The 13,795-nt window shown below is 31.9% G+C and overlaps 1 protein-coding gene and 2 long non-coding RNA genes across 3 annotated transcripts; 1 reads left to right on the forward strand and 2 right to left on the reverse strand.

Moving 5' to 3' along the window:
- Positions 1-10: 10 nt before the first annotated feature.
- Positions 11-8,335, forward strand: LOC148780759 (uncharacterized). Its single transcript, XR_016061506.1, has 3 exons — positions 11-255; positions 6,986-7,212; positions 7,417-8,335. It is a non-coding gene; the product is annotated as an uncharacterized LOC148780759 (long non-coding RNA).
- LOC18431203 (factor of DNA methylation 1) lies at positions 836-4,392 on the reverse strand. Its single transcript, XM_088874799.1, has 5 exons — positions 4,063-4,392; positions 3,266-3,335; positions 2,653-3,147; positions 2,222-2,434; positions 836-1,221 (listed from the first exon to the last, which is right to left on the reverse strand). Exons 1-5 carry the CDS (start codon positions 4,104-4,106, stop codon positions 985-987), a joined length of 1,059 nt encoding a protein of 352 aa, XP_088730925.1. The 5' UTR covers positions 4,107-4,392; the 3' UTR covers positions 836-984.
- Positions 8,336-12,301: 3,966 nt separating the features above from the next.
- LOC148780760 (uncharacterized) lies at positions 12,302-13,795 on the reverse strand. Its single transcript, XR_016061507.1, has 3 exons — positions 13,587-13,795; positions 12,793-12,862; positions 12,302-12,668 (listed from the first exon to the last, which is right to left on the reverse strand). It is a non-coding gene; the product is annotated as an uncharacterized LOC148780760 (long non-coding RNA).

Here is a 13,795-nt window from a genome sequence, read left to right on the forward strand (position 1 = left end):
TTTCCTCGACCACCACTGAGCAGAGGTCTTCCACCACTGAGCAGAGCTCTTCACCTTTCCTCGACCACCACTGAGCAGAAGCTGTCTACCACCACTGAGCAGAAGCAAAAGTGCACCAATGTTTACCACCACTGAGCAGAAGCACAAGTGCGCCAATGTTTACCACCACTGAGCAGAAGCACAAGTGCGCCAATATTTACCACCACTGAGCAGAAGCAAAAGTCTACCACCACTGAGCAGAAGCAAAAGGCTGGTGTACGTGTGACCTTTCACCAGTACTCTCTATTTCTCCCTCCATTGGTCCCAATAAAAATCCCAAAAATTCCCTTGTTTTTCACAAAATTTGTACCTTGCACCAGTACTCTCTATTTCTCTCTCCATTGGTCCCAAGAAAAATCCCCTTGTTTTTCACAAAATTTGTACATTTTGTTGGTTTCTTGAGTCCATTCTGCCTCCATTTTAATTAATCATTATTCTTTAGATTGTTACAATTATCTGCTCTAATCTTAAGCATTTTGGTTAACCCTAGTTTGGGATTTTTTTGATGTTATATGTCCTCTGGATATAAATATATAATTATATAATATCATATTATAATATATATGGGGTCCCATCAGTTTCTAATGCGTTCTGTCACTCTCTTATGGGCTCTCTCTCTCCCTCTCAATTAGTCTATCCTTTGGTTAGTTCGCCAGGGGACTCATGATCATGGATTCTCCCATTAAAACATAGTTCCCCAAACCAGAGTTCCATTTACTGTGTTCATTTCATTTACATGTTAGCAGAGAATGATAGAAACATATGAAACCTTGCAACATCAGCTGTAAAAGTGAAATAAATCATAAACAAACATTATTTTCATTACCACATCAATAAATGTATACTTCAACAAAAATAATGAGCATCTCCAAGGTGTAGGGCCAAAATATAGGCCAATAAATGAAACCTGACATATCTCACAGTCTACACCCTGCACAAACACTACTACCTATGCCATGTCTTCCTCTTTTTGTTCTTGATTTGATTCACCAAATGATGAATTACTTCTTCCAATTTGGCCTGCCTTCCTTCTTTGAAACTCCAGAGAATAGGAACAGGGTATTTTCCACTTGGATTGTATTCATTGAGTTGAAGCATTGCCGTCTCCACAGCCTTGAAAACATCATCTCCATATTCGTCTCTGAGTTCTCTCAACTTGTCATCATTTTCATCGATGACCTCCTGCACCATCACCAGAAATTTCCATGAAATCAGTAGCATGATAAAAAACAAACTAAAAAGAATTCATTAATGTCTCAATAAGATCAAGAATTTAAGAAGATACACACATATGGGAAGTTACCCCACATCTAATAGGTCAAAATGTTGCAGGCGAAAAGGAATTTATAAAATTGAACACTTTCATTATCAGCTTGCGAGTTTATGCTATGTTCAAATTGATTCTGATGGTCTATCTCCATAAGCGACCATCTTGAGCCAAAAAAAAATGCGTTGGCTTTAAAAAATATAGAATCCAGATGAGAGCTATAGAGAAAGTTACACCGCTGGTCTACACTAAAAACATTACATCTTGATCATTATCACATCTAATATGCATTTCTTTCAGTATCTGTCATATTTTGGGGTGGAAAAATGTATCTTTACAGCCCCATGTTTTGAGCCCAAAGGCCCAGATCCTTACTTCAACTTAGTTCTGTATAAAAGCAAAAAATTGAAATGCAAAAATGTTAACTAGATCATGTAGTGAATGTTAAACAAATTAACAGGAAGGTCTTGGAAGATGCATATGGATTTGGTTGTTGATCCTGCAACCTAATAGAAATGAGGTCCTAGGAAGATGCATATGCATTTGCTTGTAGATCCTGCCACCTAATAGAAATGAGATCCTTCTAAATTTTTGGGGTTCGATTGCATTTGCTGACCAGTATACAGAGAGAGGGGGTAGGGGTGAATAAAATGCAAAGACGCCCATCCATTTGTGCCTCCATAAATGTATGAATACATGGAAACCATCAAACAAGTTACTTAATGAGGCAGGAAATCATAAATGTCCAAGAAAATCCAATGCATCTAGAGAAGTTGAAAGCATATATGGAGATGTGCACATTTTGTGATACCTACAATCACACATATGCAGCTATATGAAGCATATCTATTGTCATGTAGATGCATTTGTCCAGGAATGCCAATGAAAAAATTCACAAAATTCAGAGTTACATACTCTGTCCATGCTTGCAATAGTAACTGTCTTGAAAGGATGCCAAGATGGGTTTCTTGTGCGTTCTTCCCATAAGGAGCATAACTCTGATGCCCTCAAATCCCATTCTTCATTTGGAAGCTTTGCTTTTACCGCACGAGTAAATGGTTGCTCATCAAGGACCCCCATTCTCTTCACGCCTATAGATGAACGATTATTTGACTTCTTCTCAAAATACTGCAAGAATGGATATATGTCAGCTTCAGAAGTTACAAGCATCAGAAAATAAAATTTGACAAAAGATGGTTATACATCGAAAGAAATCATTGAAGAAAAGTGGGTCCTCCAAAATATGCCTGTGTAATTAAAGGTATACCAGTCTATTGTTGTCTTTTAAAACATATAAATCTTAATTTTGAGGGTTAGATTTTTCCAAAAGAGTTGTAGGACTCTACCTCAACTGCAGCTTTACGAGCTGCTTGCAGCTCATCATTTGCTTCTCTTTCCTTTCTTAAAAGAACATTGTTTAGCTCTTCCAAGCTTTGCATTTCACTTTCTTTCTCCTTTAACTCCTCGACTGGTTCTTTCACTCCCTGGTAAATATTTTCTTCAATATCTTTCATCATCATCTGGTCGTATTTCATCTTTTTTATTTCTTCTTGACAAACAAGTAGTTTTTGTGCGCTTTCCACACGAAATGCTTGTAGCTGTCTCTGTGAGTCAGCTTCTTTACTTGAAAGAGCACTGGCTAACTGCGCTAGGAGTTTCATCTTTTGATCTTTCTCTGTAAGTTCCCTATTAAGTGCCTTAATCTTTCGGTTGGCTTCTATGTTCATCATCAGCAGCTCTTGTGTTCTTCTAGTAGAACCAACTACTCCAGCTGCTGAGGTTCGTGCTTCAAATAATTCCCTTTCTAGTTGCTGAATATTAATATGCTGCTTCGGCTCCATCTGTAACAAAGTAAAAAAAATGCTATCAGTTGCTGCATGAGAAATTGTTCACACATATCACATAGTTTTAATTTGAACGAAAACAAAGGAAATAAACACGTGATCCCAAGTAATCTACCTCATGATCTTCCACGTCTTTCTTCAAAACCACATCAACCTTCTTTTCTCCTTTGCTTTCTTTCATATCACTGCAGTAAATAGAAAGGAGGATTTTTAGAATTTAAAAGCCATAACCGAAAATGCAAGGGAAAAAAACAGATTTTTTTTTTATTCCGTTTTGAAATTGTTTGAAGGGCTTTAAATTTTAGCATTATAAAAACCTTAAAAGGTAGGAGCTTAAAATGCAAAAAAAAAAAAAATTAAAAAAAAAAAAAAATTATATTGTGTTATTCTTTTTGCGATTTTCAATTTTTTTAAGGGCGTTACTTTTACTAAATATAAAATAGAAAAATCAGATAAATGCAAGTATGAGCCCTACCTAAAAAAATCAAAAATATAAAACAAAAATAGATGTTTTCTTTTCTTTTTTTTTAGTTTGGTATTGAAATTGGTTTAAGGGCTTCTAAATTCTAGGATTTTAAGTTCTTATCTTAATTCTAGCTTTTAAATTGGGCTTCAAAATAGTAAAAGCCCTGAAGAAAAGGTCCAAAAATGCAGAATAAAAATCAATATTTCCTCTTTTAATTTGGTTTTAAAATTGTATCAAGAACTTTTAAATTCTAGCATTATCAAACCCTTTAAAAGGTAGAAGTTTAAAAATGAAAAAAGAAGAATAATAAATAAAATTATATGGTTTTATTCTTTTTGGATCTTCTGTTTTTTAATGTCGTTTACAAGATGTACAAAATAACAATCAAAGAATTGCAACGAAAGAGAGAGAGAGAGAGAGAGAGAGAGAGAGAGAGAATGAATTACCATCTGTTTGCGAAACTTTGAGTATTGACTATTGATTTCTTCATGCAGAAATCACATGAAGAAACAGCTATCTTCCACAGGTTTAAGTTGCAGAGAAGAGAGAGAGAAACACGCCTTCAATTCAAGAGAAAGAGAGAGAATGATACAAAGCAAGAGAGAGAGACAGAGAGAGAGAGAGCAAGACAGAGAGAGAGAGGGGTTTTAGAGAGAGAGATGGGTAAACCAAGAGTAGTGTCTATCGGAAGCCCAAAGAATTTATGAGAAGCGCGGAATTAAGGGATTGGACAAGACTACCCCTCGACTCTTTTCAAATATTCTCAAAGGCCTCCAGTGAATTTAGTTTTGGAAAATAAATATTTCGGATCTTGAAATCTGAGAGGGGTAATTTAGTCATTTTTAAAATACCGATAAAATGTTATAGTATAGAAGGGATAATAAGAGAAAATTTATGTGAAATTTAGCAAATATTTGTGTAATTAAGTATAGGTGAAATTCTTGAAAGTAGCAAATATTTGTGTAATTAAATTTAGGTGAAATTCTGGAAAATAGTAAATATTTTTGTAATTTTTCCTTAATTTTAAGAAGCCAAAAAACTAAAAATAAATAAAATTATATCGTGTTGTTATTTTTGTAATTTACAATATGTAAAAAGGAAAAATCAGAGAATGCATAAAAGAGCCCTAGGACCAAAAATACAAAAGAAAAATCTATGATTTCCTTTTTCGATATTGGTTCAAGGGCCTTTAAAATTTTAGCATTTTAATTATTTTTTTTTGTAATTATAGCTTTTAAAAAATGCAGAATAAAAATTAATATTTCTTTTTTTAATGCCGTTTTGAAATTATTTTAAGTGCTTTTAATTTATAGCATTATAAGAACCCTTAAGAAGATCCGAGGCTATAAACAATATGCAAAAAAAAAAGAAAAGAGAATGAATTATTATCTGGTTGGGGCACCTTGAGTATTGACCATTGAGTTAGTGATGCTTGATGTGGAATTTTTGATGGTTCCTTCATCTTATTTGAAATTTTACAAGATTTTTATTTTTTTGTCTATTTTTACAAAATTGTTATTATTTTTTTGATTTTATTTAATTATATACTTTTATTTTTAACAATTAGGGCAATTGAGGTTAAAGAAAATAAAGAAACGAGGAACAGAAATGCAGAAATGACATTAAGAAACAGAAGATGTATCTCTTACCTTCCCCTCTCTCTCATATCTTCCACAGACAGGTTAACTAACTTGCAGAGAAGAGAGAGAGAACTGAGACTTCAATTCAAGAGAGAGAGAGAGATGAATCTATATAAAGCAAGAGAGAGAAAGGGAATTATGTCTAAGTAAAGAGAATTTGGTAAACCAAATAAATAGAGAGAAAAAGTAAGTTATAAAAAAGAAAAGAAAGAGAGAGAAAGTAGCCTTTATCAAAAGCACTCGGAATTTTATCAGAAGAGCGGATTTCAAGGGGTGATAATTTATTACAAGTGCGGATTTAACTGATTTGACAAGACTGCCCCTCGACTCTTTTTTAAATAACCTTAAAGGGCCAGTGAAAATTAGGCATATATATATATATACTGGTTTTTAAATACATTGAAAGGCCAAGAAAAAATTAGGTATATATATATATATAACAATTAGACTCCATCACATTAGATGAGTCCATTAAAAATAAAATATATGATATTATTTAAATATATGATTCATCTGACAGTTCAGATTCAGACACTACTTCTTCAAGTAGCGATACTTCTTTCATAAGAACAATACATAATGATGAATTCTATTGGTCAGATATTAGTTCTAGTACAGAAGACGAAATATGTCAATGTCCAATTACAATTTCTGATATTCATACACTAACAAAAGAAGACAATCTTATTTTAGATCTAATCGAGAAAATATCTGATCCTGATGAAAAAAGAGAAATAATTACTCAGTTTATCAATTTAACTAAAAAAAAACAAAACATATGCCATTAGCCATTGTCATAAATAATGAATATGAATTCCAATCTCTAGCTTTAGTTGATTCAGGTACTGATCTTAATTGCTTCAATGAAAGATTAGTCCCTACAATATATATATATATATATATATATATATATATATATATATATATATATATATATATATATATTTGGCTCTTTTTTAAATACCCTGAAAGGCGTAGTGAAAATTAGGCATATGTATATACTCTTTTTTAAATACACTGAAAGGCATATATATATATTGGGTGCGGTTTCTATAAGGTTGCAACCTTAAACAATCCAAATAAGGTGCACCTCCAAATTTTATGATATGTAATTTTGTTGTAAAAAATTCTTAGGATTATTTTAAAATCTATTTTTATATCTAATTATAAAATTTTGAACTCCAAAATGATTAAAGTCAAGTAGATCGATAAACATATGAAAATTTTGAAAATAGTCCGTCTAGATAATATGTTGCAAGATGCACTATTTCTAGGAGTAAAAAGTTTTGTTTTTTCTTATTCATACCTCTCGATGTCGTGATGATCCATTAGAGGGTTTTTCAACATTAAAACAACATTTTTGATGGATTTTTGAGGTGCATATGTAATTCTACATTTTTAAGGTTGCAACCTTATATAAAATTTTTCATATATATTATATATCTATTACTTTTAGAAATATATAAACTCTAAATTTAGTATGGTTTAAATTTATTTTATTTAAAACTCGCCTACTTCCGGATCTTTAGGATTCGAAAACAATTTAGAGTAAATTCTGGATTGTGGATTTTTGGAATTTGGAATTTGAAAATTCAAAAATGCAAAATCACAAAATTGCCCTTCTTGCAAGGATTTTTTCAAGATCCAAAAATCCATAATTTTGGATCTTCAATGTCCATATTTATTTAAATTTTTTTTTCTTAATGTCCATATATTTTTTTTATCACAGATAATATTTCACGCGAATCAATCGTTAATGTCCATATTTTTTTCTTCCGAGCCCCTCTTCAAGCCCTTGTGTGAGACAGGAAGATTAAGGCCATTGACAGCAACATGCTGAGAAGAATTCAACGGTTCGTGTGAGTCTCAATGATGCTGCCAGGGAACCCGCCAGCCATGACATCCTCCAGGCACGCTCTTGGTGTTAGCAATGCTTTTTTCCAAGGAGAAAGAATGGTACTGATCTTCAATAATTTGAATTTTCTAAGTTCAAAAGTATAATTGTTCGATTGCTTTGATGTGTAGCATCAAAAGTTCATTTAGGTAGCCAAATCTTGCAAACTACAGTTTGAAAGCAAGAAGCAACCACGTTAACGCACATTTGTTTTCTTGCAAGAAGCAAGACTGCTAATGCACATCTGTTTTTTTGCTTGCATTCAGAGACTATCTTGTTTTTGTGTGCGATACAAGATTAGGGGTGAATACTTAAAAGCCAAATACAAAACTTCTTGCTTGCATTCAAGGACTATCTTAGGGGTGAATACTTAAAAGCCAAATACAAAACTTCTTGCTTGCATTCAAGGACTATCTTGTGTTTGTATGCAATACAAGATTGGAAGTGAATACTAAAAGCCAAAGACAAAGCTCCTACTATCCGTAGGGAAACTTATCTCGAAACCAGTGGAGTCCAGTTTCCAAGGCTCCACTTGACAGGTCTCTATGTCTACATTCGAATCAAGAATCAACTCCTCTATCGACACAACAATAAGAGGACAGGAACTCCAAAGCTCAATGGAACACTGTAGTTTGCAAGTGCACTCATGGGTGAGTGCGGTTAGGAAGACCATCTGTATCAACCAAAGAGAAGAGAGCAACCTCAGCATCTTATTTTTTTTGCCACCAGGAGTGCACACTTCCCTTACACAGCGAAAGAATTACAACCGGTGGAGCTTTATTCGAAGTGGATGGAGCTCGACCATCCACGAATAGTATAGCCATCCAAACACTAATGGAATTACGACCAGTTGCATTCTATCTCTTTTTCAACCACTTCCATCAGCGCTTGCAGCGTCGGTGGGATGGACAGCGAAAGAATCACGACTGACTTGCCAGGGGACAGGTGGATTTATGCTTTCATCGGGAAAAGTAATCCCCGACTTCCTGACCAACCTTTGCAGGTGAGAAGGAAGAGGGGATCGAATTTCTTCTCTTACTACTGATTCCATTTCTATAGCCTGGATGGCTGGCTTCAACTCTTGTGGTGGGAAAAAACAAAAATCAAAGAAGAAAGAAAGAGAGAGAGAAAGAATGAATTGACTATTTGGGAACCTTTTGAGTATTGACTCTTAGTTACTTAAGACTTATGTGGAACTTTTTATGGTTTAATTCTTTTTTGGAACATCTTATTTAAAAATGGAAAAAGTTTATGTAGAGCCGAGACTCCAATGAATCAAATTAAAGCTTATCTTTAAAATTTCATTAAAAGAAGTTGTTTTGATGTCCAAATATCCTCAAATTGATCATCTCGACATAAGATATATGAACATGAGAAAAAAATGGATTTCATGTTTTAGAAATAGTGTAGTTTGTAAAGCATTTTTTGACCATCAATTTTCAAGATTTTCAAGTTTTTATAGATCTCTCAATCTACATTATTTTTAAAACTTTAAATTTTATAAATAAATATAAAATAATATTTTAGGGCTATAAAAAAAATTTCAAGTACTGAAACTACATTTCTCAATACTATTTGAAGGTAGGCTCTAATTTGATTGTTTAGAGCCTAGGCCCTATACAAACAGCACCCTTTAAAAATTTATCTAATTTTATTTGTCAAATTGTTCTAAAATTTTACCTATTTTTTGGATTTCTTTAACTGTCTATATTTTTGTTTTTAAAATTAGGTCACCCGAGAGAGCTAATCAAAGCCTTCGACATCAAAGAAAAAAAAGAAATCCAAAGAAATGTACATTTCTGAGCAAAATCTCTATACACATCACAAAAACCAAAAATATCATACCATCAGGTTTTTATAGTGAAAATACATGAAACACCAAAAAAAAAAAAGAAAAAAAAGAGCAGCAACAAATATACCTTGCCTCTCTCTGATAACTTCGTCATATTTAACTTCTAGTAGAGAAAGGCGCCTTCAAGAGCTAGAGAGAGAGAGAGACGCGAATATGTTTAACGAGAGAGTAAGTTGCGTTTATGAGAAGCCCCTGGAATTTAAGAGAAGGGCGAGTTTTAGCGCGGATTTTGCCTTTCCCTCTCAATTTTAGGTGATTGGATAAGACTACTCTCAACTCTTTTTTTTAATAGACTGAAAGGCCCTATTGAATTTAATTTTAAAGAAAATTGTACATATATATGTTATTTTTAGCGTTATTACAATATCATATAAAATTTTCACTTATTACATTCATTTTTCCGTATATTACATGTATACCCGTTCTTAGGAGCCTTGAACTTGTTTTTCAAAATTGCCCTACTTCCGATGAAATAAAAAAAATATATATATGCAGACATTAAAGATTTGAAATTATGGATTTTTGGGTCTTGAAGTATTGTTGTCAAGTTCGTTTCGCTTTAGCCAAAGAGGTCGAAGCCGTCAGATTTTAGGCCTAGACCAAAGTGAAGTGAGGCCTGGTGCTGTCGGTTCATCCTGATCAAAGAAGTATCTATATAGAAGAAGTATTTTCTTGAAATTTTATTTTTCATTATTTTTATATAATTACATATATAAATATCTAATTTATTTATATTAAAATTTTTAAGAAAGCTTGAAGTCTTCTCCTGAACCAGCCGAAGCATCGAATTGTTTCATTTTCCCATCAAACCGAAAAAGACTCTGAAATGAAACAAACAACATTGCTTGAAAGGTAGTCGGGGCTTTTTTTTTTTAGGTTTTTTCCTAAAAAAATTTGGATTTTCAGTTTCCAAATATGTAATTTTTGGATTTTGAAAATCTAAAAAACGTAACTTTAAAGTAATTTTCGGATTTTTAAAATCCAAATATGTTGGACACTAAAATTGAAACGTTTGGCTTTTGAATATCCAAAAGGTGCAGTTTTGGGATTTTGCAGGTTTTGGATTTTTCAAAATCCAAAAATTTCATTTTCAAATAAATTTCGGATATTTAAATTCCAAAATAAAAGTTTTAAAATGTTGAACTTCCGAAAATTTTAAAATGGATTTTAAAAATCCAAAAATATTGAGAAACTGAAAAATTCAAATTTAGTTAGTTCGTGCAAATATAAATTTTGGGTCTTGGAAATCTTAAAAAGGGTAATCTGGTCATTTTTAAAATGTCTACAAAACGTTGTAATAACCGTTATAAAACAGATAGTAATATAATATAACAGTTTTCTAATGTTGGGGAAATTCTAATATGGTTGAAATTGACAAATGTGCGTAATTTTTTTCTTAATTCTATGAAGCCGAAAAACAAAAAACACCTCATTTTGAAAGGCGGTGATTTCATGTAATGGTTGTATAGTAATATAATGTAACATTTTTCAAAATACTTCTAGGGCCTAGATCTAAGTATCTCATCAACATGGAGGGCCTATTTATTCGGGCTAACAAAATACTTTATAGGTTACGTTTTCAAATTTTTCTTTTTTTGTGATGGTTCATTAGAACGAAAAGATTGTATATTTCAAAATTTGAATCAAACAAATCGCCCTAACATAGTTTTTGAAAGTTGTTGCATCATCTTACTATACAGCCGTAATCACTGCCCATATATATATATATATATATATATATATATATATATGAGAATGAATACTGTCAGCCAATAGCCCAGATTGAATCTGGGCCGATCGAACAGTCACGATCTTATTGGCATTTGAATTTTAATTTTATTTTATAAATCCAAACCACTTGAAAATTTAGGCATACATTCTACTTATCAAGGCACAACTAATAAAAATATATAAAACGTAATTCGTAAAATATAAATTGATGCGCAAAAATTCAAGTGATTTGGATTTGTGTAAAACAAAAGAAAATTCAAATACGAAATGAAGTCGTGACCATTGGATTGAGCCGAGATTCAATCTGGGTCGTTGACTGACATTGTAGCTATCAGCCGGTGGGCTGACAGGATTATATATATATATATATATATATGGAAAAAGTTTATATAAAGTTGCAACCTTAAAATGTAGAATTACCCTAAAAAATCCATCGGAAAAGGTTGTTTTAATATTGAAAAACCTTTTAATTGATCATCTCGGTACAAGTAAGCCTTACGTTGCTTTTTTTGTATCCATAAGTTTTATTAGATTTTAAACTTTTTTTTTTGGGGTTTTTTCCTTCCTTCATTTATTGCACAACAAAATTATTTAGATAAACTATTGTTTTATTTATTTTTTTGGTTTTATGTTATTTGCAAGCTTTTTTTTTTTTTTTTTTTTTTTTTTTGAGGTGTACGACAATCATACGCCTCAAAATTATTGTTGTTGATATTTGATGTAGTTGTGTTTAGGATCATTGTTGTCATTCTATTGTATGCCTCCATTTTCGTGTCATGACAGTAAGAGCTGATCAAATTGTTGTGTTTAACGGCAATTTAGACCAAAAAAATGTCAGGCAGCTCTAATTAATACTACGTCTTGACATAAGGTTATTGTTCAATTGTATCTTTACATAGACTTATTGCATACTCTTATGCATGTTGTAATTTTATGTCATGTCATATATGTAATTTCAATTTTTTTTTTACGCTATTTTTTAATCATCATTATTAGTTTTTTTTAATTAATTAGGGTCGGCCACACGAATCTTGATCTGACATTCTACTTTATTAAGAATCATACTTTCAATGAGGTTATAAGTCTTCATATATTTTCTGGCTATTTCCAACCATGTTCTTGGCCTTACCTCTTGTCATGTTTTAGCCTTCCACTTGAACTAACTCGCACCTTCCACTTTATTTTTTTAATCAAATCCCAATAATTAATGATTTTTAGCTTGCCTCAATTTTGGCACGTCATCATAAATCTATTTGTTCCACTTGTTTTTAAGACAAATCCCAAAAGTTTGTAAGTTTTAACTTTTTAATTTTTTACATGTTATCTATTTAAATCAAAATTTTCACTGTCATTCTTTGAGCCAAATCACAAAAGTTCATAATTTTTAACTTAAATTTTGATGATCCATATTTTGTCTCCGAATTAATGCATTCAATTCTTTGGATCAAAACACACCTAATGCCAGTTTTTTTGTTTAGTAACATAAAATTATTGCCCTATTATTCTCCTCATTACTAACTATTATGTTGGCTTTTGCAATAAATTACCATTCCCCAATTTGAGCTCAATTTAAAAAATTTGTAATCATTTAACTTTAAAAAAAAAAAAAATTTGACTTTTCCACCCCAATAATAGACTCCAATTTCTTCTTGACAAGCAAATAGTTTTTGCGCGCTTTCCTCAGGAAATGCTTGTAGCTTTCTCTGTGAGTTACATTCTTTACTTGAAAGAGCACTGGCTAACTGTGCTAGGAGTTTCATCTTTAGATCTTTCTCTGTGAGTTCCCTATTAAGTGCCTTAATCTTTCGGTTGGCTTCTATATTCATCATCAGCAGCTCTTTGTGTTCTTTTAGTAGAACCAACTACTCCAGCTGCTGAGGTTCGTGCTTCAAATAATTCCCTTTCTAGTTGCTGAATAGTATTAATGTGCTGCTTCTGTAACAAAGTTTTTTAGTCAAAATATGCTATCAATTACTGCATGAGAAATTGTTCACATATATCATATAGTTTTAATTTGAACGAAAAAAAGGAAATAAACAAGTGATCCCAAGTAATCTACCTCATGATCTTCCATGTCTTTCTTCAAAACCACATCAACCTTCTTTTCTCCTTTGCTGTCTTTCATATCACTGCAGTAAATAGAAAGGAGGATTTTTAGAATTTAAAAGCCATGACCGAAAATGCAAGGGAAAAAAACAGAATTTTTTTTATTCCGTTTTGAAATTGTTTGAAGGGCTTTAAATTTTAGCATTATAAAAACCTTTAAAGGTAGGAGCTTAAAATGCAAAAAATAAAAAAAATAAAAGTAAAATAAAATTATATTGTGTTATTCTTTTTGCGATTTTCAATTTTTTTAAGGGCGTTGCTTTTACTATATATAAAATGGAAAAATCAGAGAATGCAAGTATGAGTCCTACCTAAAAAAATAAAAAATATAAAACAAAAATAGATGTTTTCTTTTTTTTTATAAGTTTGGTATTGAAATTGGTTTAAGGGCTTTTAAATTCTAGGATTTTAAGTTCTTATCTTAATTCTAACTTTTGAATTGGGCTTCAAAATAGTAAAAGCCCTGAAGAAAAGGTCCAAAATACAGAATAAAAATCAATATTTCCTCTTTTAATTTGGTTTTAAAATTGTATTAAGAGCTTTAAAATTCTAGCATTATCAAAGCCTTTAAAAGGTAGAAAGTTTAAAAATGAAAAAAGAAGAATAATAAATAAAATTATATGGTTTTATTCTTTTTGCATCTTCTGTTTTTTAATGTCGTTTACAACATGTACAAAATAACAATCAAAGAATTGCAAGAGAGAGAGAGAGAGAGAGAGAGAGAGAGAGAGAGAGAGAATGAATTACCATCTGTTTGGGAAACTTTGAGTATTGACTATTGAGTTATTGATGCTTGATCTATCTTCCACAGGTTTAAGTTGCAGAGAAGAGAGAGAGAAACGCGCCTTCAAATTCAAGAGCAAGAGAGAAAGAAAGATACAAAGCAAGAGAGAAAGAGAGAGAGAGATGGGTAAACCAAAGAATGAAAGAGAGAGTTGTGCTTTTCGAAAGCCCAA

This window comes from Amborella trichopoda, chromosome 8 (assembly GCF_054954075.1).
Source record: "Amborella trichopoda isolate Santa Cruz 75 chromosome 8, AtrichopodaSantaCruz75HAP2 v2.0, whole genome shotgun sequence".
Taxonomy (NCBI): domain Eukaryota; kingdom Viridiplantae; phylum Streptophyta; class Magnoliopsida; order Amborellales; family Amborellaceae; genus Amborella; species Amborella trichopoda.

Coding starts and splice junctions, on each gene's coding strand:
- LOC18431203 (XM_088874799.1), bottom strand. CDS start 4,106: ATGAAGAAATCAATAGTCAATACTCAAAGTTTCGCAAACAGATG. Junction 3,336..4,062: donor CAAAGTTTCGCAAACAGATG/GTAATTCATTCT, acceptor TATTTACTGCAG/TGATATGAAAGAAAGCAAAG. Junction 3,148..3,265: donor AAGACGTGGAAGATCATGAG/GTAGATTACTTG, acceptor ACTTTGTTACAG/ATGGAGCCGAAGCAGCATAT.